Raw genomic sequence first — 24,832 nt, forward strand, 5'->3', positions numbered from 1 at the left:
ACTACAAAGTCTTGATAATCCCACTTAAAACTTGTTGCATGTGCACTGGAAAACAGAAGTCTCCTGAGGGGCTGAATTTCCTGACTGCAGGTACATGCAGCACTCTCGGGGAGGGAGGGATTGTCTACAGAAGTCTCACAACAGGACAGAACATTCCAGTCCAATTAGAGACACACAAACTGAGTCGTCCCTGTGTGACATAGATCTGCAAACACGCCACCGACAATTTCATTTTACAACTAGTAAAATGTCACAAATACAGTTTAGGATCAGATCATGTTATATATAACTGTCCCAGGTTATACATGGGATTTGTGCTTTTCTGAGTAAGATAGAAAAATATCTTATGAAGTTTTTAGATAGATCATCCAAACCCTGTATGATTTTCCTACTGCCGAACAACAAAGAAGATATTCTGAAGAATGTCGGTGGGCAAGCAACTGTTCCCATTGACTTCCATTGTATGGATACAAAACCACGAGACATTTCTTTGAATATCTTCTTTTGTGTTCCAGAAGAAACAAGATTTCTTGTTACAAGAAATATGCAAAATGCAGCCGATCTCACAACTGGCATTTAAAATGACTTGTTTAACATCATGATCCATGCCTAAACATGACATCCACGTTAGAGGAATAACATGTGACTGCAGTGTGACTGCACGACTGCAGATCACAGAGCCTTTAGGGAACAAAGAGACGAGACACTATTACTTAACATCACAGAGCACTCTCTCTCTTGTGCTTTTCCTTTTCTGCAGATCTTTGCTTTTCATCATTTTTCCTTCTCTGAGGATTTCGTTCGGAGTCTCTTTCTCTCCCCATAAATGGTCAGTTTTAGTCAGTGAGCGAGTGGAGTTGAACAGAGAGCAGATAAATGTCTGACGGTGTTTGTCCACCCAGCCTGAGTTACAGTCTTTTAAAACCTCGGCACTATGGGATGAGCTATTGGAAAAATCTTTTTTTAAGAACACACGAAACAAGCCCATTTTTCAGACCAGTGTCCTGTATGTGTACATACAATACATATCTTTGCTTCGGGGACAAATTTGTCATCAGGACGGAATTCAATTGTTTTTGAACTGCATAGATGCTCTCTCCGCGAAGGATTTAGTTGTGTACTGTTGTACGCTCTACTTTGAAGCGCTGCACTTTTAATTTTAATTTGATCAATTGGAGGTTATTAACTGTACAAGCACCAACGGGAACGTGTGTGGATGTTTTCCTGCAGCAGGTTGAAGAAAATACTGGTTGCAACGGCATATCCTCCAGGGAAACAGTGAGAGAGGAAAACCCTCTCTAGAGAACTCCCCGCTCTCTCAAACTTCATAACACACAGTCCCTATTGTGACCCTGTAACCTGGAGTTAACCACACACACTATCCCAACTAAGATCTAGATGTAGGACAGATAAACTCGAAGTGGAAAGATTAAGATGCATCTGTTGTGTTTTCACACTTCCACACAGATCCCAGGTGAGAGAGCAAGCCTGAACACGGTAAGGTCACACGCATATGAATGTGCAGACACACATAAACACGCGCACACTCGTGGGCATTTTCCGCAGACGTCATCAAAGCGTCCACGGATGAAAAATCAATCTCAGTCGAGCAAAAGGGATCTTTTGATCTTCTACAATTGAATCAAAACTAGGAATGAAATCCCAACTTCAAATCTTGTATATGGTTACATCTTAAAACGTTTAAAAACAAAAGAAAAAGAAGGCCTATAACAAAAGTGCATGTACACCAAAGAGACAGATTATCACCTGTTGCTTTATCCCATCACATCTGGTCAGGTCAAAGTGAAAGAAGACAGAAAGAGGAAGCAAGAGTTTGGCAAGTGAGTCCCAAAAACACCAAACAAAAGTTAAGAAATACTGCCAAAAATCCATAACAAAGAAAGCTGTATTAGTTCTGCCAAGCCTGCAATGAAACATGCCCACCTCAATGCTACACGCACAAAGATGCAACATATGCGTTCAACGTGTGGCATCTGGAGAGATCTGATGCCAAACTGTACAGGTCCCACAATGCAAAACACACACACAGATCCCTACGTGAGAGTCCTCTTCAGGGGATGGATAAGTGATTGTGTGTTTGTGTGTGTGCACACTCAGAGTGTCAACAGAGTGACGGACGGTGGAAATAAAAGAACGTACAGTGCGATTAGACTGGCAATAGTCCAACCCCCCGACCACAGAAGATGAAAAAAAGATGTTATTTCATGTATTTTACCACATGTCAGAAAAAATTGCTTCCAAAAAACATACACAACAACCAACATGCAACATTAATTATGTTCATCAAAGTGCACAGTCCAGTGTGTAAAGATGTTAACCAGCAAATAAGATTAAATAAAGAATTAATCTAGAAGTTTAAAATGTGGGTCAAGTCTGTCCATGCAAAAGTCACTGCCAAGATGCCAAGGTGCTCTGGATGGTCGCCAGGACACTGCTCTGCAGTTGCTATGGTGTTTGTAGTGTTTTTAAGGTGTTGTGTGGTTGCTAGGGTGTTCTAGTTGGACGCATGAGTGTTTCTTGCAGGTTTGCCTTCTGGTCCAACTCCAAACGGACATCTCCACATTTATATGATATTCTGGTACCTACACACGGCTATTCTAGAAGACACCGCAACTCACATACACACAACCACGCCACCACACACAAACCCACATACAGTATTCACACATGGCAAGTGCGCCAGACAAACACTAGAGCCAAAGACATGAGCGAGAAATGCACACGAATTAGAAAAACAGAGAAAGCGGTAGCACAGGGGGCAAAACCAAGAATGATAAAGCTCTTGTCGGCATAAATGATTCGAGTCTCTAATCATGGTCCCTTTGTGAGAGCATACAGTTTGTTCCTCTCTCTCCAAATTAACACTGACGCAGAAAACTTTCCAGCAGAGGAATAATTCAGTGTGGATGATGAGAAGTGTGCATGTTTGGGAAGTGTGTGCATACGCTCTCTTTCAGCGGCCAACGTTAGTTCAAAGCCATTAAAGCGGTGCTCGTGTCTTGCACTCTGCTCTCGGGGCGAGACCACGCGCAGCTGCTGCGATATTGAACCGATGGAGTCGTACGGTCACTGACCTGCACTTTACAGAGACAGACGTGCACGTGTGGAACTGTCCGTATGTCTGATGTATGGAGTGTGTGCGTGTGTGAGGAGGTGTGCTAATGCACACATGGGACTGAGGGTAAGTGGCCCGGTGTCGTTCTTGGGTAATGTAATGCCATAAATCTATGACAACATGGGCAGACACATGGCCCAAACAGACTGTCAACAACACTAGAGGCCATCATTAAACACACAGACAACAAGCATATGTGAGTGCCTATAAACACATGGCCATACGTCAACCGGCACCTATTTAAAATTCATTCCTGTTAATGTGCTGAAAGGAACAAAGGAAGTGACATTCAAAGAAAACGCACCCATAAACACAATCTGGATGAAATGGCTCTGAAAGGTCTGTTTTACAGCCTGATTTCATAGTAGAACCTTCCTGGACGTCCTAAACAACATTATTATTCAGTTCTTATTTATTTATTTGCATGTGCTTCGAAGAACTCAGAACCTGTAATGTATCATTGAAACATTATAGAACTCTTCGGATAACATCAAAAATGCTGGTTCCACGCTGGTCCAAAATAACTTCCTGTTTCAGTTACAACAAGTTAACTGTTTCAACAAAATTCAACCAACAGAATATTTATAACAATTTAATGTTACTGTTAATAACTGAACTGAAACTGAAACCAGAAGTGCTTCTGGACCAGTGGTTACATCTTGCAAAGTGGTCTATAAAGCAAAAGTGCCAAAAGAGCACTAGCCCAAAGTTCATTACACACTTGCACAATAAAGATGTTTCAACAGCGTTGTGCTGCAAGACGCTCGTCTGTTTTTCTGTCTGTCTGTCTTGCGTGCCAACAGCATCGTTTTAAATGATCCTCCCTACAGCGTGCAGCTGCGCTTCTTCCACAAATACATTAATCAGCTCGCAACAAAAGTCGGAGAAAGGCAACTGTGGCAAAAGTAAGAAGGACAGAGTTTTCTATGCAACTTCAGCTTGTCAAGGTCACCGAGCGGCTCGCATCATGAATGCGTAGACATGTTCTGTACCGTGGCCTGAAAGAACAGGATGTATCGAGGTTTGTATTGGCTAAGATCCTCATTAGCATGCTTCGAAACATCTCACATTTCGGCTCTGATTTGGGTTCTGCAGATATAAACCTGGTCAAATGCGTACTAGCTGATTGAACTAGACTCTTTTGGTAGTTGCAAGCATGATCGAATTAGCCAAGATGTTTATTATGACACACGTGGTTAATGTTTTCGTGAGACGGCCGCTCATTAGTCCCTGCGAGCGGGAGGCCGGTCCACCGAGGGATTTGACCACAGATTGGAGGTGTGTACCTCTACGATCATTAAGGTGTTGTGGATCCAGCGTGCATGTGAAACTACACAATAGTTTCCAGAAAAATGTCTGGTTCGCCAGGATTGACAGTATCAACCTTTTCAAACAGACGCCTGACACTAGACGGGTGACACTTTCTATGCAGATACTCACTGTAAACTCTATCGGCCACAACAGATATCCCCAAAATGCCTCTCTAAAGTGACACCTCAAGAGTGTCGCGTCGAAAAACGCTGGCCGGGCGCCTCGCGCTTCAACGTCCAAGCTACAACCAAGAAAAATGGTGAGAAACGCTACCCTTTTCAAAGTGTCACCTCTCAACACGAACAAGTGGGATTTATTCTGCTCAATCTCGCTTTCTCTTTCTCTCTCTTTCTCCATTTCTCTTTCGTTTCACACCCAGCAACAGGGGAGGATGGAAACAATGCGAAGAAAGGCCAGTGTCCATCTCCCAGCTGTAAACGTCTCTTCATCATTTCAGCCATGCGTCTGATATTGCTCATTATTGTGTGCTTTGGGAAATATTCAAAAATTGAGAAACAATGAAACGCAAATACAGACACTGGGAGAACGATGTAGCATTCTGTGCAAGACGAATACATTTCGTATTCTCTGCGACTGTGTGACTCAGTCTGGCGGTCTGATCGTCGCGCACATGTATTTTTAATTTCAGACATTTTGCCACACACGGGAGCAAATGTAGTCGAGAAATACAGCCTGAAGCAGCGTCTCTCTCGTGGGGTTTTCACTGAGCCCATGTATGAGTAGGCTAAAGCAGACACACCAGCAAATATCCTTATTTTTTAGGCCTGTTCACACTGCAGATATTTATTTCAATTTCCATATTAACAGTTTCTAGCATTTACATTTTGCGTGTTCAAGCAGCGTAGCAAAAGTGTGGCCGCAAGTGGAGCTTCAACCAAAAAATAATGTATTTTCTCTATAGCATGTGTGGCAATGTTGTGCCGTTGCTGTGCAGCTTGGGCGCCGGTGTGAAACAGGCCTTTTGGTGAACTCTATCACACGTCGCAGGCACTAAAGTCAACTGAAGTTATTAGTTTGCCTGATTCAAATCCAGGTCTCGGCATTCATATCTGCAGCTGCACAGCACTTGAGCTGACAGAGGGGAGATCAGGACCCCCGGCCCCCCTCCTGCTGGTAAAGGCGCAACACCAATGAACTGAGTCTCGCCCACACACTTAACACATCAAAGAGGAAAAACCTCCACCCTTGGTATTAAACATCTGCTCTCGTTCCTTTTTTGGAAAAAATATACTTGATTTTGTAGCTCTGATCGATGTAAGTAGATGGTAAAGATCACCATCATTGCTCACTTCTTTGTTTGTTTTTTAGTTGAGGACTCGGTTGTGTATCCAAGATAATAGTAGATAGTTGTACATGTCCCGTTCAAATCCCCACAAACCCCTAGAAAAAAATATATAATGGAGAAATCAACCATATCAAATCTCTTTATGGTCAAATATAGAGTAACATAAGGCCCTTATTGACCGTTAACAGAGATTATTCTGTGCATCAGTGGTGTCAGCCTTTGCCCATATGCACATCCCACAGGGAAAGAGTTAAAGCGGTCATTAGCTTCATTTCAATACTCATCTGAAGGCTGTGGGAGACTCAGACGCTCAGACTGTGGCACTTTTGATATCTGCGCTCTGAAAAGAGGCGGCGGACGGAGAGAAACGGAGAGCGTCGCACCCCTCAGTGAGAGTCGTGATTGTTAGTGGGACTCTAAAAAGGGGGAATGGAAAGTTGGCAGGCGGCTGAAGGGGTGATTAAAGGAGGGATGCACGTGTCCCGCTTTGAGAGGTCCCCCAGCGAGACGCGACTCAATCAAAGACCAGCTGCAGGTAGAAGGAGCTCCTCAGATCTTACTACTGCATTTAAGTGTGTGTGTGTGTGTGTGTGTGTGTGTGTGTGTGTTTGAGATAAAGCGTGTGAGGGGTTGATGAGCACATGTTAATGCAGATGAGGGAATATCTCTAGAAAGGGGGTACAGCTGTACCTTCGACCAAAGTCGTTAATTATTATGACACATAAAAACGTGATTAATATTTTGGCAAGCGTGCGATTCATATCGCGCTCAGACACACACGCAAACTGCGCCCCTGCGAATTGCACAATGAGGGTTCCCCGCTGCGCTTCGTGGTGTAACGGAAAATGACACCAGCGTCTTGATGTGTGTGTCATGATGTGTATAATTAAAGGAATCTTTCGCCCACGGGCGGAAGCCACAAAGGCAGAGAGTCGGCGTGTTTGGGGAGCGGGCATCTATCCAGAACAGCTGTCCGGATTATAGTTTAATAAAAAAACACTTCACAATGCCCGACTCCATCCCCCACTGACGCACGGCCCTGTAACACACAGACTCTGATGTCGCCCCCTTGCCCGCAGGGGCTGTGGCGGGATCTCATGCCATGTCCCCGGATCTTATTCTGTACTCCCCGCAGCGAGAGTCAGGCTAGGGTGGGGGGATTCATCCCTCCCGTTCATTCGGGCTCATTGAGAGCTTAAGAAAAGAGTCATGGGGAGACTTTCATCTGCCGACAAAAGAGCCGAAGAGATGAAGATCGGGAAAGAAGGTAAATGAAGAGAGGACGGGAGGAGAAATAAACACATTCCATGAAGACTGTATATATAATCAAAATGCTTTCAAAATACCTTTCACTATATAATGCACACTTAAAGGGATACTTCACGCAAAAAATATATTTGAATCATTTATTCACCCTCATGTCATTCCAAACGGGAACACGAAATAAGATATTCCCATTGACTTCCATCATATGGACAAAACTTTGGATATTTCACAAAATGTGTTCCGCAGGAGAAAGAGTTTTATTTTTGACCCAACTACATCTTTAATGTAAGCACTTAAAAAGCCAAAATGCATTATATAGTACTATACTTGAAAATAATGAATGCACATCTGACAGGCTTCATCAAAAGTGTGACCAAAAAATGATGAAGGATTAGAGTTTCACTGAATCATTGAATCAGTTAATAAAAAGAATCCCCGCTCTCCTTAGCGAGCTTATCTGAAGGAGGCGATTGGATGCTGTTGTTGTTTTTACAGATAGACTCTGCACTGAGCAGGTATCTTGTGCGTGAGCGGAAAGATGCAGCGCTATCTGATGGGAGGGAGGGACTATCATCTCTCCATCAACGGCACTCAGAGCCCATCAACCACGCCGGCTGAAATAGAGGAGAGATTAAAATAGAGCCTCATCCACCGCTCGCAATTCAATTTATCTCTTCGCTGTATGACAGTTTTACCAATGCGTCTCCCTCTGAACGTCACATCCACATCCACTTCAGACTTGAAACTAACCCTGAGGCTAATCCACAGCTAGAGTTTGACTTAAATTTAGGGAAAACATCTCGACGTGATTTTCTGTCTGACGTGGCTGGAAACCTTATTTGAAATAAGTAATGTAAAGTTCACGGTTAGTGATCGTTGTTGGATTGTAGCCATATTCTGTAATGGAAAATGATTCATAATTCATGAGACGAAAAATAATGAAATATTCAAGGGTGTGTCAGACAGTAGTTTGTTATTCCGCAAAGCTTATTAATAACCGGATCATTTATGAGACTAATTGCTTGGTGTTTGGGGTGTGAGAGAGCGCAGTTCTTCTGCTTTAGTGGTCAGCTGGGATATGGCGAGCATTAATCATGAAAATGGAAAATAGGCTTGTTATTGTCCGGATATCATTCAGTTCACAGTTCATTCATTATAATGCCTTTGTTGTGCTCAGGGTGTCAATTTATACATCACAAATACAAATCTTTCTCTGCCAAAGCAGCTATTATTAACATATGATAATAAACTTCAACTACACTTAATAAAAACAAACAATACGATTTAACAGAATAATGAATGATCATTTATACGTTCTAACACTGAATGACTAACATGTTTTCACGTCTCACACCTTAATGTCATTTAAAGTGTTGTTTATGAGTGCTTGCGTTCACCCAGAAACAAAACTGCTCCTCCATACAATGAAAGTGAATGAGGCCTGGGGTTGCCATTTACTGTACATCTTCATTAAATCAAGATATGAATGGCATTGTTTATCATGCATAGGTATTGTACAGTATGGTTTTGTATGGAAAATATTGCATACAGTTATGCAATATTGTAAGGAACAAAGCATTTTAACATGCAAATCTCCCTTAGTGTTTCACAGAAGTGAGCAAATTAAGACAAATACAAAACATTTAATATAAAAAAAACTGTTTATTTAAGCAAGAAAGACGCCGTGTGAATGACAGGTTCAGATCATGTCTTTGTGGTGACCCATTGGCTATTGGTAGAATAAACTAACAGTGAAAAGGGGCCAACAAACCCTAACCACATTTTGATAATCCTACACTATTGAATTCCCTTTGAAGGAAGATATTAACGGGAGAAAAAGCAATATCTTTTGGATCCTGAGGCTCTAGGTGAAATACAATCTGCTTGTTTTGGCGTTTTGTAAAGTGCACATTTACAGCTGGAATGAACAAGTCTTTCGGCATGTACGGCGTGTGAACTGCAGGCCGGGGTGAGGTTTTCTAATACCACAGCAAGCCATCGAAGGTGGGGGGGTTCTATTGGATCCGAAACATCTCTCATTGGGCTGACTTCTCACAAAAACACGCTGCCTCCCAACATGTTAATCATTCAAAAATGCAACGCGATGAATATCTGTGTTTGTTTGTGTGCGATATTGCATAGAGAACTCAAACTGTGTATTACAGCCTAAGCCGATTAAAAAAAAAAACACTGTAAACCTTTGCACTAGGCCCAAACCTTTCATTGTAAACTAGAGATGACAGCAAAGAGTGAGAGAGACAGTGAGACAAAAGAAAGAAACATCAAAAGAAAGTGATTTTCAAAACAAACCACGAACTAAAGGATGAGCCAAACTTTCCCTGTTGTGTTTTTCTAATCCCAGCTATCCAAAACAAAAAACAAAACTACTTGAACTTACCCCGGTCTGGGAAGCCTTTGAGACCCGCAGGATGTATTCGGTTTGATAACATATAAAAGAGCATTGATGTTGATGTTTAAATAAGAAAAACAAATAAACAAATTGGATTAAAAGGCACATCCTAACATGACAGGCCATACAAATAAAAGAATACAACTGTCTATGTCTTCCAAAAAACGCTTTCTAAATAGGGACAGATCGGGCACGGGGTCAAGGTCAAAAGTCAAGGTTAGGCATAAGGTCAAGGTCAAACAGCTGGTGAGCTGGTTTAATGATAAACTAACCTTTTCATTAGCCAAGTGCTGTATTTGTTTGGATGTGAAAAAGGTTTGAAAAATGCAAGTCTGTAAATGTTGCCATTTTTTGTTTGTGCCTTTAAGCTCAGCTGGGCAGATCAAAGTAAAAATATCACAAGGGGGGTCTCTGTATAGTGTGTCTACTGCTATCCGTCCTGATAATCCATAACAGAAGTCACCCGGCAAAGACATAGTAGGATTTTTGAAGTCTGGGAGTTTTTAATTTCAACTACACAGAAAGCCAACATGTTACACTCCTCTCTCTCTCTCTCTCTCTCTCATCTTTCTCCATTACTCTTCCCCTTCACACCCACCCATGTCATTATATTGTCACTATTCAACATCGCATCACAGCAAATGACATAGTTCATATCACTCTCCAATTGGAGCTGCGACCGGGGGCTACGCGTGCATTATCAGCCGCTGTGGAGAAAAAGAGGGAAAAGGCGCAGAAGAACACGTGTACGTGTGTGGCATTTAAACGTCAGCCACTCCGCTCTCCCTCTTTGTAATATTTTGCGCTTTCACTAATCTGATTCGATTCTCATGTTAAACTAATGATCCTATTTACACTTGCTGGCAGATTAATCACTTTTCTAACCCTGACCTCTGGTGGGGGGCTCAGATGTCCTTGTTTTAATCTGTGGGGTGTCTTATTTTGAAAGATTTAGTGGGAAAATGCTGTGTTTGGATAAACAGCGGGGCATCTGGGGTTGTACGTTTTTACAGTCCGTCTTCTTTTATGATCTCATGCGCTTCTTCTCTCGCCTCTCTCTGTCGAGGAGTGACGTTTATTATGTGTGTGTACGCAGCATTTCATCAGATCATTCCCTATAAAACTCTATATTCATAGGCTCTATATGAAGTTGGATATTTTAGGTTTCAAGCTGCTGAAGGCAATTCTATCTATTTACAAACACTGGTGTTTATACAATGAAGTAGACGTGAGAATTGCTGGCAGCCGCTGGGCCGAGTTCGAACCCCTGCAGGCCGCTGGTGAAAATCATTTATCCGTGAATCATTGTAGAAGGCTTTCAACTGTAACAAATAAGGCCCACAAGGCGTTGTAAGAAACATGCCACTCTGCTTGGTAGGGAGAGAGTTTGAATCGAAACCTAAACTTAAATTGAACAGGTATAAAATGACCATGATTCGATCAGTTATCCTTTCATCCTTTTATCTTCCTTCTCTAAAGTGATTCTTTACATCTGGTGTTGAAATTGAACCCCTAGAAGGGTTGGCACTATGGCTCCTGGGTCCGTGCCCACCCTGCCACAACACTTTTCATAAATCCACCCAAGCCAAAATGTTGAATTTAACCAAACTATTACATATTTTTCACGTATTTAACTCAATTTAACAACAATGATATCGTCGCTGTCCTTCCAAAACTTTGGATGCTCAAATTTGCTGTTTTTCAGGAAATTGCAAAAAAATCAACTGTACTTTTTAAATGATTAAATACTGTGTTGTCAAAGTTCACAAGCACTTTGAAGTAGTTTAAAAAAAAGAACATACATTTTAGTGACAAACATAAAGGGTGAATAATAATAATGATTCATCGCAACAGAAATCAAGAAATGTGGAGATACAAGGTTTGGAGCAGTGGAAATCTGGCATAAGAAATAAAGACAGTTCTCTGGGGCATCTACTTAGTTTCTTTAAGAAAATTGTGCTCCTTTGACATCATCATCTTACTTCAGCGACATTCACACCGCTAAACCTGCAAGCAGCCGAGCAAGCAACATCTAAGTGCGTCATTCCTTTCATGATTCAGACTCACCCAAACCTCAGCAATACAGACACAAGTTAGCAGCGATCTGACTCTACAGCCTAAACCGGGGGTCCTAGCGTGCTGAAGGAGATTAGATGGAAGACTAATACCACTAATGGAACGTCTAGGAAGGTCACGCTATCACCTCAACGGGAGCGCAAAAGGTGAGCATGATCAATACTGTTGGACAGGTGAGAAAGCGAGAGAGTGCAATGTATAAATGGCCTCTCGCTCGCAATATGATGTGCCGCGTTCTTCACCTCTAAACCTATAAATCAGCGGCTCATTCAGACATGAGGTGAAAACAGCGTGAGTGTTATGACGGCGTGCAGACAGGAGACTGTAACTTTGGACTCGGCTGGGCAAAACAAACGCTCTCTTTTAATACAGCTAAAAGCCAAGCTTACATGTGACACACAGACTAATGGCTATAAAGTCTGAAGAAAGGTTCGAGGGATTTATTGCGTGTTTTGTGGCACCACTCCACTCAAACTAACACACAGAAAGCAAAAATAAAGTGTATTTGTAATTGCTAAGTGGTCAGAGTTTTCATGAAAACATTATATTTAAAGGTGATGTGTGAGGATCTAATGACAGAAATGTAATATAATATACATCACTTTGTCTTCAGAGGTGTATAAAGACCTTACAAAATGAAGCGTTATGTGTCAGCCAGCGTAGTGCTTCGAAAGGGAGGGGAGTGATCCGTTTGATGCAATTCGCAACCTCAGCACAAGATGCTGCTACATTTCATACACTGGGACTTTAAATATAAAACATTTACAAAACAAGGCACAACTATACTACTGCTAAAACTGACAGTTTCATTATAACTATTATTATAATATCTTTAAGCAGAATATTGAATTATCCTCTCCAGGTATCTGGCCTAGAAGCTGTGTGTTTGGAGAAATGCCCATTGGCTGAGACAAAGAGAGAGATAACCAGCACTCAGAGATCAGAGATGAGACTAGATGAGACTCTGCAAAATGGCCATTCATTAACCCACGGCCCTGGGAAAACACTGCACACAAAACTCTACAGAAATGGATCCGTCTCATCGATTGTGGCCCGCAGAAGGTGTGGAAACAGATACTTCGGCTGCCGAAACAGTGGATAGCGTTTCATAAAAACAAAGGCGCTTCGTTGCTTTCCATCCCGTATAGGGTTTCTGCCACAGACGATACAAGTGTAATTCTGTTATACAGAGACGCTGAGAAATTACAGTACAGAACTGTGTCTGAATCAAACCACTGACTGTAACGGGACCTTTTTATTTCAAACACATGGTTCCACTGAAATTATTACAAGAAAAAATTATCGGTTGTTAAATCAACTTCCAGCACATTTAACTCAATTTTAAGCTTTCATTTACGCAGATTGTGTTCTTGAAAGACATTGTAAGGTTAAGTGAGCTGGTATCCTTAGAGACTCTAAGAGTTAGTTTCCGGCCTGGCACACCCAAAATAGCCACGGCGGTCTGAGTCGGCGTTTTCAATAGATCATCGTAATTTCACTCCTCATTCCTGAATCAATTATGTATGTCCTTCCCTGATAAGAAGAGTGATTGCCGATCCAATGGGTGAGGGTGCCGGGTCAAGGAGTGGGGTCTCCTTTAAAACGAACATTTGGCTAAAACTAAGAAAATAGTAACCAAGTGTGTGTGTGTGTTTGTGTGGATTCATATCGTACCGTTCCTTGAAAGAGTTCTGCCACACATCAAGAACCAGCAAGACTCATCAGGGGAAAGCCTAAGGGCCATATATGTCCAATGGACCTTCTGGAGCTGAAGATTACATCAATTCTCAGCTCTCTTAATGGTGTAAACAGAAGGGCTCCGTGACAGAGCGAAACCCATGTTTGTGTTAAAAGCCTACCGCATAAAAACAGATGAGGCCTTGCAACGAGTCAGCATGGGGTATAGCCCACTGAGGAACAAGTCTACGGAGCAAACAAACGGTTGGTTTGCCAGGCGAACAGCTGAGACTAAACAGCTATAATGAAATAACAGAAATCAATTAGAGACAAATCCAATACAATTGCCCTGGTCCTTCTGCGGTGTTTTAGTTCAGCAAACGCAGAAAATCTCTTTAACCGAGGGAGAAAGAAAATGGAATAAGTCCTAATTGGTTCCTATAGGTCGGCTGGTGCCGTATGGCACTAGCAACACAAGATCAGGGCTTTGATACAACCAGGGGAAACAAACAGGAAACAAACTGGCAAATCGTATCAATGCAGATAAAATGCATCATGCACAAATGCAAATGTTTCACCTTTATAAAATGCTGAACGTTTACGCACGATCTTCTCTTTTCCACAATGTCATTTTCAGCGAGAAGGTTTACTTGATTACATACTGAGAGTTTCTAAACTAGGACACAAGCTCGAGGGAGCACAATGTCTGTCAGCACTTTCTTTTGTTAACCGCATAAAAAACCCTTCAAAGATCATCATTTGAAAGTCCTTGGAACTTCATTTCCCATGATGCCTTGTACTTTTTGGGGTGATTTAAAAGTAAAAGTGCACAACCATGCTTTTTCGTGCCTTTTCGTAGCTTAGGTTTAAAGGTGCTGTGTGTCATTTTTTGAGTATCTATTGACAGATATGTAAAATAATATACATACATGTCTTCAGACGTGTATAAAGATCTTACATAATGATGCGTTACATATTGATTATCTTATGAGCTATTTCTATCTACATACACCGCGGGTCCCCCATACATGGAATTCCCCATGTTGTTTCTACAGTAGCCCTAAGCAGACAAAATTATCTCCTTCAAGAAGAAAGCGAAAACATGACTACATCTTAGTGATGTGTCAGCCACCGTAGCGCTTCGAAAGGGAGGTGTAGGATTGGATTGAGGCATTAAAATTTAACACGTCGACAATTACAATTCCCTCAAACACAATCTCCAAAATACAAATATATTTGGTTTGTAAAGAAATGACATGCAAATATGATAGGACATGCGGTTTGTGAAATATTCTGCCAGCTGTCATCATATAAAACTAGTGCAACCAACCCAAAGCATTGACTAGTTCCTAATGCACAAAACTAAATGAAATGCATCTCTCCAATGTCTTTCTGTTGACCCATGCAACGTTTTGTCCACCATTGGCAGTTACAACACAGTAGAATATTTGAGCACTGAATAGTAAAAAGAAAGACTGACATGCACACACCCAAACTTACAGTCTTGCTGCAGTGAGATTTGTCGTCCCACTTTCCAAGAATCACATTCAGAATTTTAAGCCTGGTGACTCAATGGGCAACAAGCTGAAAACAGCCAATCTTGAATAGCATGTTCTGCTTTACGATATTGCAGTTACAACAACTGTATGTGGGTGAGCACAAGACTGCATGTGTGTTCTTGCCAGACCACTTCATCTAAAAAACGTAATCTTATTTCTGTATCCCCTAGGAAACATTACATGCAACATGCATGCGCACAAACACCCACACTTGTTTTAATTTTCAACAAACCCAAATGGCACAGTGATGAATGCATGTGTAAGTCAAACTCGGGGGCACGGGCCCTAATGAGCAACGCATCTCATGTATCTCTCATCTTCTGGAGTAGAATGTGTTTCTCTCAAAGATCAGTAATTACCATTCCATGAGCGTAGCGAAAAGCCCCATAATCCTTTGGGAGAGACGGTGTAGCCGAGATAAGAATCCACTTATTAAGATATGGGTGATGGTTCCGTCGGCAGAGGGATGAAGGGACGAGGGAAATGGAAGGAATGGACGTCCTAATTTTTGCATTATTTCATAAATCTTGTTAAAAAGAATGTGCCTAAAGAAAGCGCAATAGTTGTGCAGCATCATTCATATGCAAATTGTATTTATCCTACAAACACTGACAAAATGAAAATACCTAAAGAGTAAGCGCGCACACACATAAACGGTTATCCAGCACACCTTTTCTAGGTTGTTCCAATGCTGTATTGTCTAGGGAGGAAAATGAGTGACCCAGTTGTGAGGAAACCCATTTTCCTGCTTCCACAGCAGCGAGTCGCTACGGTCACCTTATGAGACCAGATGGAGCGCTGTGATTGGCTGATGTAAGCTCACCTGCAATATGTCCGCTACTGTTACAGTGATATTTGAAGAGGGAGGCTCATAAATCAGAGAGAGATGAAGGAACAACGATGATGATAAAGAGCTGGCTTTGCAGTTAAGCAGGACAGACTATATATCTATATATATATAGACAGCATTACTCTAACACGACACATTCACTGATGTTATAATTCATGCATTGGAGTTGGGAACAAAGGAGGGATTCAAATATTAAAAGTTACGCAACCGTTTAAGTACCACAAATTGGTTGTATTCTGTCTAACGTTTGTGTAATGGTAAAAATCCGGAAACAGTGAGTGCTTCTTGTTGTTTATGGTCTACGGGTCTTAAAAATCGATCGCTGTGAAAAACACGTACAACAATCTCGACCGTCATTTTCGCACGCTAAGACATCTTGAAGACTAATTAAAACAATGGAAGTTTCGAGTCGTCGAATGAATGCGAATAACCTTTCGCCGCACTATTTAATTAAAGATCAACTTTGGTTTTAATTAAACGTTTGAAAGGTAACGTTCACAGTCTGATACACTGAGTAATTAATGTAGAATCAAGGAGTTCCTATCCAGCTGAAAGGAGTGGCACCTCTGCATGTCTCATTCTAATCATTTCCTCAACATCCTACACGCTTACCGATTAAAGCACACTTCGTCACGAACACACACACGCAGATGACTCGTCATCGTCTCAAACCGGATTGATTAAACCGTACAGAAGTGTCTCTTGAATGTGCAGTCTATGTTTGACTACTCATCTTACACAGAAGCAGCTGCTTTGAATAATAAAGACATACAAAATCACAAGACGTTACATTGTACAGGCAAAAATATTGATATTAATGGTTTGAAACTGTTTGGGCAGGATGTGGCCTTTATGAAATTGCTGGAACTCCTCTGTGCTGGTGGTGATTGGACAGGAGATGGGCAGGAGTGATTGTGGTTGAGAATTATGGGAAATACACTTTCAATAGTGATGTACTGCTTGTACGCTCAATCCCTAGAAATGTATGTGTGAGCAAAATACTACAATATCCCACAATGCATTTAACCTTCCCTTCCATTTCCAATATGACAAAACAGCTGGCAATACTTTATTCTGTCATTTTCGACATGGCGTTTTGCATGTTTGCAAGTTGGACTAAAAATGAATAAAACAATTCACATGATACATTAAGAAGAATACTGTGTACAGTATGCAGTTCACTACTATTCCGTTCCAAATATAGCTTCAGAAACGCTACCATATATCAGCTCCATTACCCAATTTTCACCCATGAGCCCACACAACCGCTACAATCTCAATCATCCAAGGTGGTTTGACTCCCTCTACGAGTTCAGATAATGTTGAAAGTGAGAGCTTTAGTGAACAGATGTCCATTAGTACAAAAAGAGACTGAAAGGCGAAGCTGCCGTTTGAAGGCTGCCCTCCCCTCCAGGGCGTTTGTGTGGTTTTACTGTTGTCTTAATAGTCTGTTTACAACTGTTTAAAAGGAAAGGCCTGGCTCGTAACATTTCATTAGGACTTCCCATAAACAACCACAGGCTTCTGGTCTTGTAAGGGGCGGGTCTACACACATGCCCATTATTTGACTGTGCTGTATAGCAGGGGTCTTCAACTACTTTTCTCTGTGGGCCAGATTCTAAAAGTATAAATAGTGTACTTTTTTATTAATTTGGTAATTTTGTACTTCTGTTATTTATTGCATGTTGTTCCTTTTATACTGTTTTTGATGCTGTTACAAATAGGCCATATATTAAAACATGCACCAAATACTGTATGCAGTATTTTCAGTGTTTGTGCCTTCGTATAAAATTTAATTTAAAGAGATATTGTTTTTTAATTGTAGTTTATATTCATTAATTCCAAAATGAATTATCTGTTTATTTACTCCCCCCAGTCCCCCAGTACATCCAAGATGTGGGTGGCATAATTTTTTCAAGAAGATATTTATGAAGGTTGAATTACCAAAACTCAAAACGCTAATACATTTAGCACAAAAGTAATCCCTTCCGCTTGTGATGTTAAACTGGTGTCTTATAAAGTGAATCAATTGGTCTGTGCTACTATCGCATCTTCGGGTTCATACCAATCGCATTCATGTGCCCCACGCACTAAGAAGGGCAGATCCTTCTAGTGCGAGTTCTGGAGGGAGATGAACAGCTGTTTTCTTAAATATAGCCGTTTAAATCATACATGCTGAATGCAGTAATAAAAACAGAACAGTTTTTCCTTATCCCTGAAACAACTATTCACGTGTTGTACCCTTCCTGCAGTTACCTTCAAAGGCACAAGACGTGTTTTATCACATGTGCAAACCGACTGCCTGTGGCTCGTGGATCGCAGATTATAAAGTTGTAAATAACATTAAGTATCTTGGACAGGCCGATCAAATCGCTTTATAAGACGTCAATATAACGTTTTGAACCACGGAATTACTTTTGTATTGACTGTAGCAGCGTTTTGGACTTTCGAGTATGAGGAGTCTCAGGACGTGCATTTCTTAAAGCACACCGTTCTTCGAGTCTCTCCATTTACTAGCCCTGCTGTACAGTATGCTCGGTCTAAAAATCTGATAAACTACCTACATAGGCAGGATTGTAAGTATCGAAGTAAATGAATCAATTGAAATTAGAGATGCACCAATTTATCGGCCAATAATCTGTATCGGTCAATAAAAGCTCTTTTTCACACTATCGCCCGATGGTTTAAAAACAACCGACGATTAGTGCCTATACAGCCTGCCAATCAAAAATAATAATTTCTGTATATAGAAAATGTTAAGAAACATAATTTTGATGTTTGATGTTTAATATTTAATATTAATAATCATTATATGAAATGACATTCAACATCATCATACAAGTTAAGACATATTAATAATAAATCTGCAGATATGAAATTTAGTATCGGTGGCTCTCTAGTTTAAAAATGTCACTTATGTGGTTCCATAATGGTTCCATTATGTAGGCAGTAAGAAGCAAGGCAATCCACTAAGGCTGTGGCACATTCGGAGGACTGATATGAACAGGGAATGAACGGTCACATACACATACACAGATAATACACACACACACAACAACACAATACCTGTTATTCACACATATAAAGAATAACCCCTTCCACATAACCGCCAGGACACGATACAGCACAGCTAAAATATACATGGTAATCTAAGCCCTGCATATCTTCAACTGGACTGAATGGTACAGCAGTGCCCGTATTCTCCATCGCTGCAGTATGATTACAGAGCTCTGGCATTCACTTCACATCGGGATGAATAACCCTCCTCATGAATGAGCGCACTCAGGAATATTCAACTCTTTTGGTTTCTCTGTCAGCTCTGATTTGTCGTTTCCTTTACAAAAAATAGCCACGAATCTCAAAAACGTGGAACTATATGGCATATAAAAAAACTGAATATCAAACAAGGTTAATCGAAATATCAATGGGGCCAGGTTACATCCGACAGAACATCAGTGTCTTAATAACAGAAGACAAGAGTAGCGCATTATGAAAAACACATTGACTACGAGTCCCATGATGCCCCGTGTAATCGGTTATTTGTATTGTAACCCTGAAGAGCTCAAAGTGGCTTTATCAATTATACATAATGGAAAGGGAGGCGGACCAAACAGAGATTGACTATAAAAAGCCATATATCATATGCATGACCTAGCGGTGATATTTTTAAACTCAATGTATTCATAACTGTAGAGATCTAATAGACAACCATAGGCCAAAACATACCCAAGCGCATTAAAAATCTATTTGAATGGAACTGAAAAACAACAGCATTACTTCCTTGCATGTTTAGATGAAGTTATAAGGTTTTATTTGTGGCTTCACTTTGTTGCATCACATTTACTAGTGCTCACTGTTGATTCCAGTGACTTCGACTGCACACTAGTGTCGGTGTGAACACGTCTTTAAACTGACTGTTTTGTTTCACAGAATGCCAAAATAAGGCTGCCTTTTCTTTTTCCATTTCATTCTGTCTTGGTCTCTCCTTTTCTGAATAATAAGGCGTGCGTGTGGGCGGGTGTGTGTATGATCCCAGCACTAACAGGCCAGCGTGTTGTCGGCGGTGTGGATCTCAGACTGCTCCCAGGTCATTATTGCGCCTCACTTCTCATTTGCCGTTTGCAGGCTTTACCCACAAAACAACCGCAGCAAAGGCTTCCAGCTCTGCCTCAGAACAGACCGACTGCAGCTAAACTCGCCTCAAAAACAGCACAAACAAGTCATTAAAACTAAAACCGAGAGAGGAGAGTAAAGGTCTGTGGGCGGCGAGAGAGGAGTGTGTGTTGTGTTCAAATGCAAGTATCACTAAATACTGAAATACACGTATCAAATTTTGCAAAGTAATATCAAACTGGCATAAACATAAACATGCATTTTGTTAAAAAAAAAACAGATTTTATTGTTGTCACATGAAAGGAAGCATCTTTTTCTCTTATAAGTGAAACTGCAACGCGTACAGCGAGAGTGAGCAAACTGGCTGCCATGGCAACGCTCCCATAGATTCATAAGCACAAGAAGAGGCCTAAGTTTCGCTTTCATTACCTACATATTCAGGACACACATACTTAAGTGTCTCTTACGAATGAGTTTGTGTACTCTCATACTGTCTCTCTCTATAGGGCCGTCCTGTTTCAGTGCAGAATGGTCCGAGTAAAAACACAGCGTTTTCCTCTGGGGTTTGGCATAAGCAGCTGCAGAGAGAGTGATAAAACTGTTGTATACAAGGACACACACCCAGACAAACACACGACCCATATAGGAACGTTCACATACGCACACACTAATAACACACTAGCACCCAACGTTTCTCCGCTATCCTGCAGCATATTTCATCATTAAATTTCAACACATAATCCTTTGCTTCAGTGGCTCTTGCTCTTACACATCATTTCAATAATCTGCATCTGCAGTGAGGGTCTCAGCAAACCCACGTTGACATCATGCAAGCATACACGCAAAACAACATCAATCTATACTCTTAAAAAAAAGGTGCTTCAAACGGTGCTTTGATGCCATAGAAGAACCTCTTGGTTCCATAAAGAATCTTTAACATCCGAAGAACCAAAGGTACCGTGTATTGAAAAAAGGCTCTTCAGATAATAAAAAAGTAAGAAAAAATGGTTCTTTGTGGAACCAAAAATGGTTCGTCTACGGCATCGCTGTGAAGCACCTTTTAAGCACCTTTATTTCTAAGAGTGTAGATTTAGGACCAATTTAAGATAGTTAGGCTGCTTTCTGGTATCTAGCAAGAATCTTTGCATGAGATTTTAACTAGTCAAACATCATTGCCATGCACACCTGCTTGAATCAGTAAAACAGGAAAAGGAAAAGAACAATAATTCACAGAGAGGCATACACGCCGTGAGCAGCGCCTGAAGGATGACGTGACCTTTTCCCCATTCACAGACAAATGGAAGCTTTTTCCACCAGCCATCACCCTCGACAACCTGCAATCTGAGTCTTTACGCTGAAGCAACCCGTCTCCTCCGAACAATTTTATTCTGCCCTTTGAACTGTGCATCTCCTTAATGCCATCTCCCCGGGCTGTTGATTTCACTTCAGCGCACCCCTCATGGCTAAATGCACAGAACCTCATCAGATAACACTCGCACACTTCCACCCCCTGCACACGTACGCCTTTTCCTCTTTCTCTTTCACGCCGGGCACTGTCAGCCGGCCTTCCTGTGCCAGGTCTGATTCAAGGTTAGTTGATCATTGTATCGAGTGAGTGCCTGAGATTCCCTCAGCGGACAGCGGGCCTGGATGCATTATCACCTCCACAGGGGTTTGGGGGAGTGTTGGTGGGCTCATCAGACCCTGCCAGAACTCAAATTCCCTCCCGCATGCGGTGCTGCGAATGCCTCACGCAAAAGGGATTAGAAGCCTGTCGCCTTCCGTGCTGGCTTGAAACGGATCTGCTGACCGCAATTAATAGGTTTAATTTCACCCTTTTTGACGTAGAGACAAGCCAAAGGAAAGATTGGGGCCTCGGCCATATGGCCTATTTAATATACGTTGAAAGCCATCGTGCAGGGTTTTTGAAGGGCAAAGTCGATGCCAATGAGAAGAATGAAAGGGAATGGAGAGGTTTGTCAACAACACATGATATGCAGAGATGTTTGAATAGTATAACACATTGTTTTCATATAAATAAAATCCAAATCAATTATTAAATATAAATCTCTCTGGTCATCATCTGACCAACGGAGAAATCTCTAAGCAAGAAAACAGATAAAAATAGATATTTTATCATTCATGTGCTGCTACAGAGAATTATGGGAGATCTGTTATTTTAGCTTCTACAAAATAGAAAAGAGATTTATTTCACTGTTATTTTAGAGTTTAAATAAAATATTATAATACAGAATAATATAATATTAAGTTTGTTTTCAGAATTTTTGTGATGTCACACCATGGACAGTATATATCAACTATCCTTATATTGACCCACAATAATTATCCTCCGCCATCATTATTTAATAGACACGCCCCCAAACCCAAAAAGTCAACCATTGGTCTCCTCTCCCTCTAGTTATTACAACATGTGGCGTTCATGTGTGCTCATAAATACAACCTTCTCATTAAACAGCAGGCCATGACAACCTGAAAGTCATAAAAAATGATGGCTTGCCTGAAATCCCAACACCGTTGGGAAAAGGGAATTACCAAAAGAGAGACAGCTGGATTGAGAGAAGTAGGGATAGATGAACAGATAGATGGAGGCAGAAAGATAAAGTAGGAAGTGATAAAGAGGTTTCAAAGTCCCCGGACCACATCTGGTGTGGAGGTTCGTCACAGTGCCATGGTGCCGAACGGCTTCTGTCGCAAACAGCGTTTTGTGTTTGATGCTGACGGCCATATGTGTGTGCGCACATGCATAAAAATGTGTCTGTGGGATTTTCTCTAGAGGGTAAAGAAGTTGTCTACTGCCTCTCTCTGGGGTTTGGCTGCAGCTCTGTCTTTTAACGCGATGAGACGCAGAACATTCCGCAGTTGCGCCTCCTCTCAGAGTCAATCAAACGGGGGACTGCAGTCGGAGAACCGCAGCCGTAAACGCTGTAAACCCTGGATTATCCTGCTTTAAATTTAAAATAAATACCTGCTGGGGATTCTGCTTTTTTGTTCACCTAGGTAATCCTAATTTCAACATTCAACATTTGAGTGTACAAAACAGGGATGAGACATAATAAATGCAAATGTTTGCGTTGACAATTGTGTCTTTTTCATAGGTTCATGCAAGCACTACCGAAACAAGCTCATACTTTGACTTAGGAATTTCAACAGTCTGTGTGATCGTATAAACAGGGTCAGAGATGCAACGGATAATATTTACGCCAACTGAAGAGTTCGTCATCAGCTAGTAAACAATTCCTTTAGTGTGACGTGATGGCAGTCTATAATTCACTATCCATTAGGGTCGGTAATAAACTCGTTTTCATTGATTAATGATTGTGAGATGTTTTTTTTGTCTCGGTCTGCCGAAATGACAACAGTGACATCATCCGCTGTTTTTTTCCACGGAGATCTGCAATCACCGAAATGGCAACTAAAAGGTTTGTGCGCGCGTGTGTGCGTGTGGTTTGTCCGTCTGGCCGAACAAGAACATCACTGTGTTGACTGTCTGTTCCCTGGTGATTTGGCCGTAACACTTGTTTGTATCTGTACTTTTCTGTCTGTATTTTTCATCATATTCTTCCACAAAAGCAGGAAATGTGTTTTAATAAATCTGGAATGCTTGTTACCTCTCCTGTTTACAGGAATTTTTGGGACTAGTCCTGGATTCTCATCCACAGCCAGATCCAACAACACAAACCGGCACCACAATAACAAGAATGCGTTAAAATTGGAATTCTGCCTTTTGGCAAAGATTTGTCCGCCTGTAACACCAATACCCTGGAGGTTTAGCACTTGAGAAAAATTATACTGTCGTTTTCTCTTCCTCTCTGTCTGTCTTCCCCTCCTTTCCAGTGTTCTCTCTCTCTATTTTAATGTTATTTTCGTCTCTCTGCTGTGTCTGGCTGGCCCTCGGATTCGTTTCAGACACGCCTCCACAGAGGCTCAGTCAGAGGAGAGGGTACCAGGCCGAAAGCCTCTGCACCGCATCATCCAATTACCCTCAACAGCCACTGCCTGCGCAGGCATTCACACGGTCCTCTCGGCCCGGTGTTTCCCAACCATCCCTCTCGACACACCTCGGATAAGATGACCACGGTTGCGTAACTCGCCAGATCTAACGTTCCTACAGGGTGGGTTAAAGCAGACCACCTCTGATCTTTTCATGCGTCATTCTGTCTACAAACCAATCCCTGATATCAGCAATTACCGAACAACACTTCCTGGATCCCGAAAGCTTTTTACAAGGTTACAATGATGTGATCGATGGATCAAAAACAAAGAAACAACAGATCCGTTGCCATTTCAAGAAACAAGGGTCTTACCTTTTTTAGACGTCCACCTTTGGTGCCCACGAAAGCCAGAGAGTGGTTCTTGTACACGTAGGCGATAACAGACGTCATCTTGTCCTTGGACTCTGAGAATAGAGGAATCCCACGTACCATCTCTGAGACGCCGAGTGGGGCGTTCATATCCAGGCCGCAGAAGTTGTCATCGATGGTGAGGAGCTAAAAAGGAAAAGGCAGCGGGTGTTAAATTCAACTGTTAAAAAAACGTCTGCAAATATGAGAGCTGTTTCGTTGGCCAAAACGAGTCAGAAAAAGCACGTCAGCCGTACCTTATGAAGGCAGAATTCATATCACATACATCAATGTCACTATTTAGCATCTATTCAGCCGTATTTAAAATAGGGTTGCGGAGATTATCTGATATAAGACTGGGTGTATTTATCACTTCGGGTAAAAAGCGTCTTTAAATGTGGCGTATCAGGTGATGCAGCGTGAATTTTTGACAAATAACATATTGCGGGAACAGTTGCGAGTGTCAGCCACAATGAAGTGATGTAGAGCTTCTGATAAACAAATGATCATTTGGTAATGCTTTTATATTTGAGTCTGCTGTGAGGAAACACATCCACTGAAAGAGCTGTGCAGACCTCTGGATAGAGTGTAAAATGGAAGGCGTGATTAATGATTGCTGGGAAATTTGTAGGCCATGAAACCATAACAGTTCAAATGCTGCCAAATATGAAAGGCTGAAGGCTTTTAGGTCATTCATGATTCCTCAGGCCGCTACTGAATGAAGAATTATGAATCTTAATATAAATAGATTTTTTAAATATATAAAT

General features: G+C 41.5%; 1 protein-coding gene across 1 annotated transcript in view; it reads right to left on the bottom strand.

Moving 5' to 3' along the window:
• The window catches only part of plxna4 (plexin A4), a 172,893-nt gene that overhangs the window by 121,897 nt on the left and 26,164 nt on the right, over positions 1-24,832 (bottom strand). The window contains exon 3 of the mRNA XM_079455328.1: positions 24,030-24,212. Coding sequence (XP_079311454.1) covers positions 24,030-24,212 — 183 coding nt within the window. The remainder of the gene's footprint in view (positions 1-24,029; positions 24,213-24,832) is intronic.

The sequence above is a fragment of the Barbatula barbatula genome (genome assembly GCF_947034865.1).
Source record: "Barbatula barbatula genome assembly, chromosome: 4".
Taxonomy (NCBI): domain Eukaryota; kingdom Metazoa; phylum Chordata; class Actinopteri; order Cypriniformes; family Nemacheilidae; genus Barbatula; species Barbatula barbatula.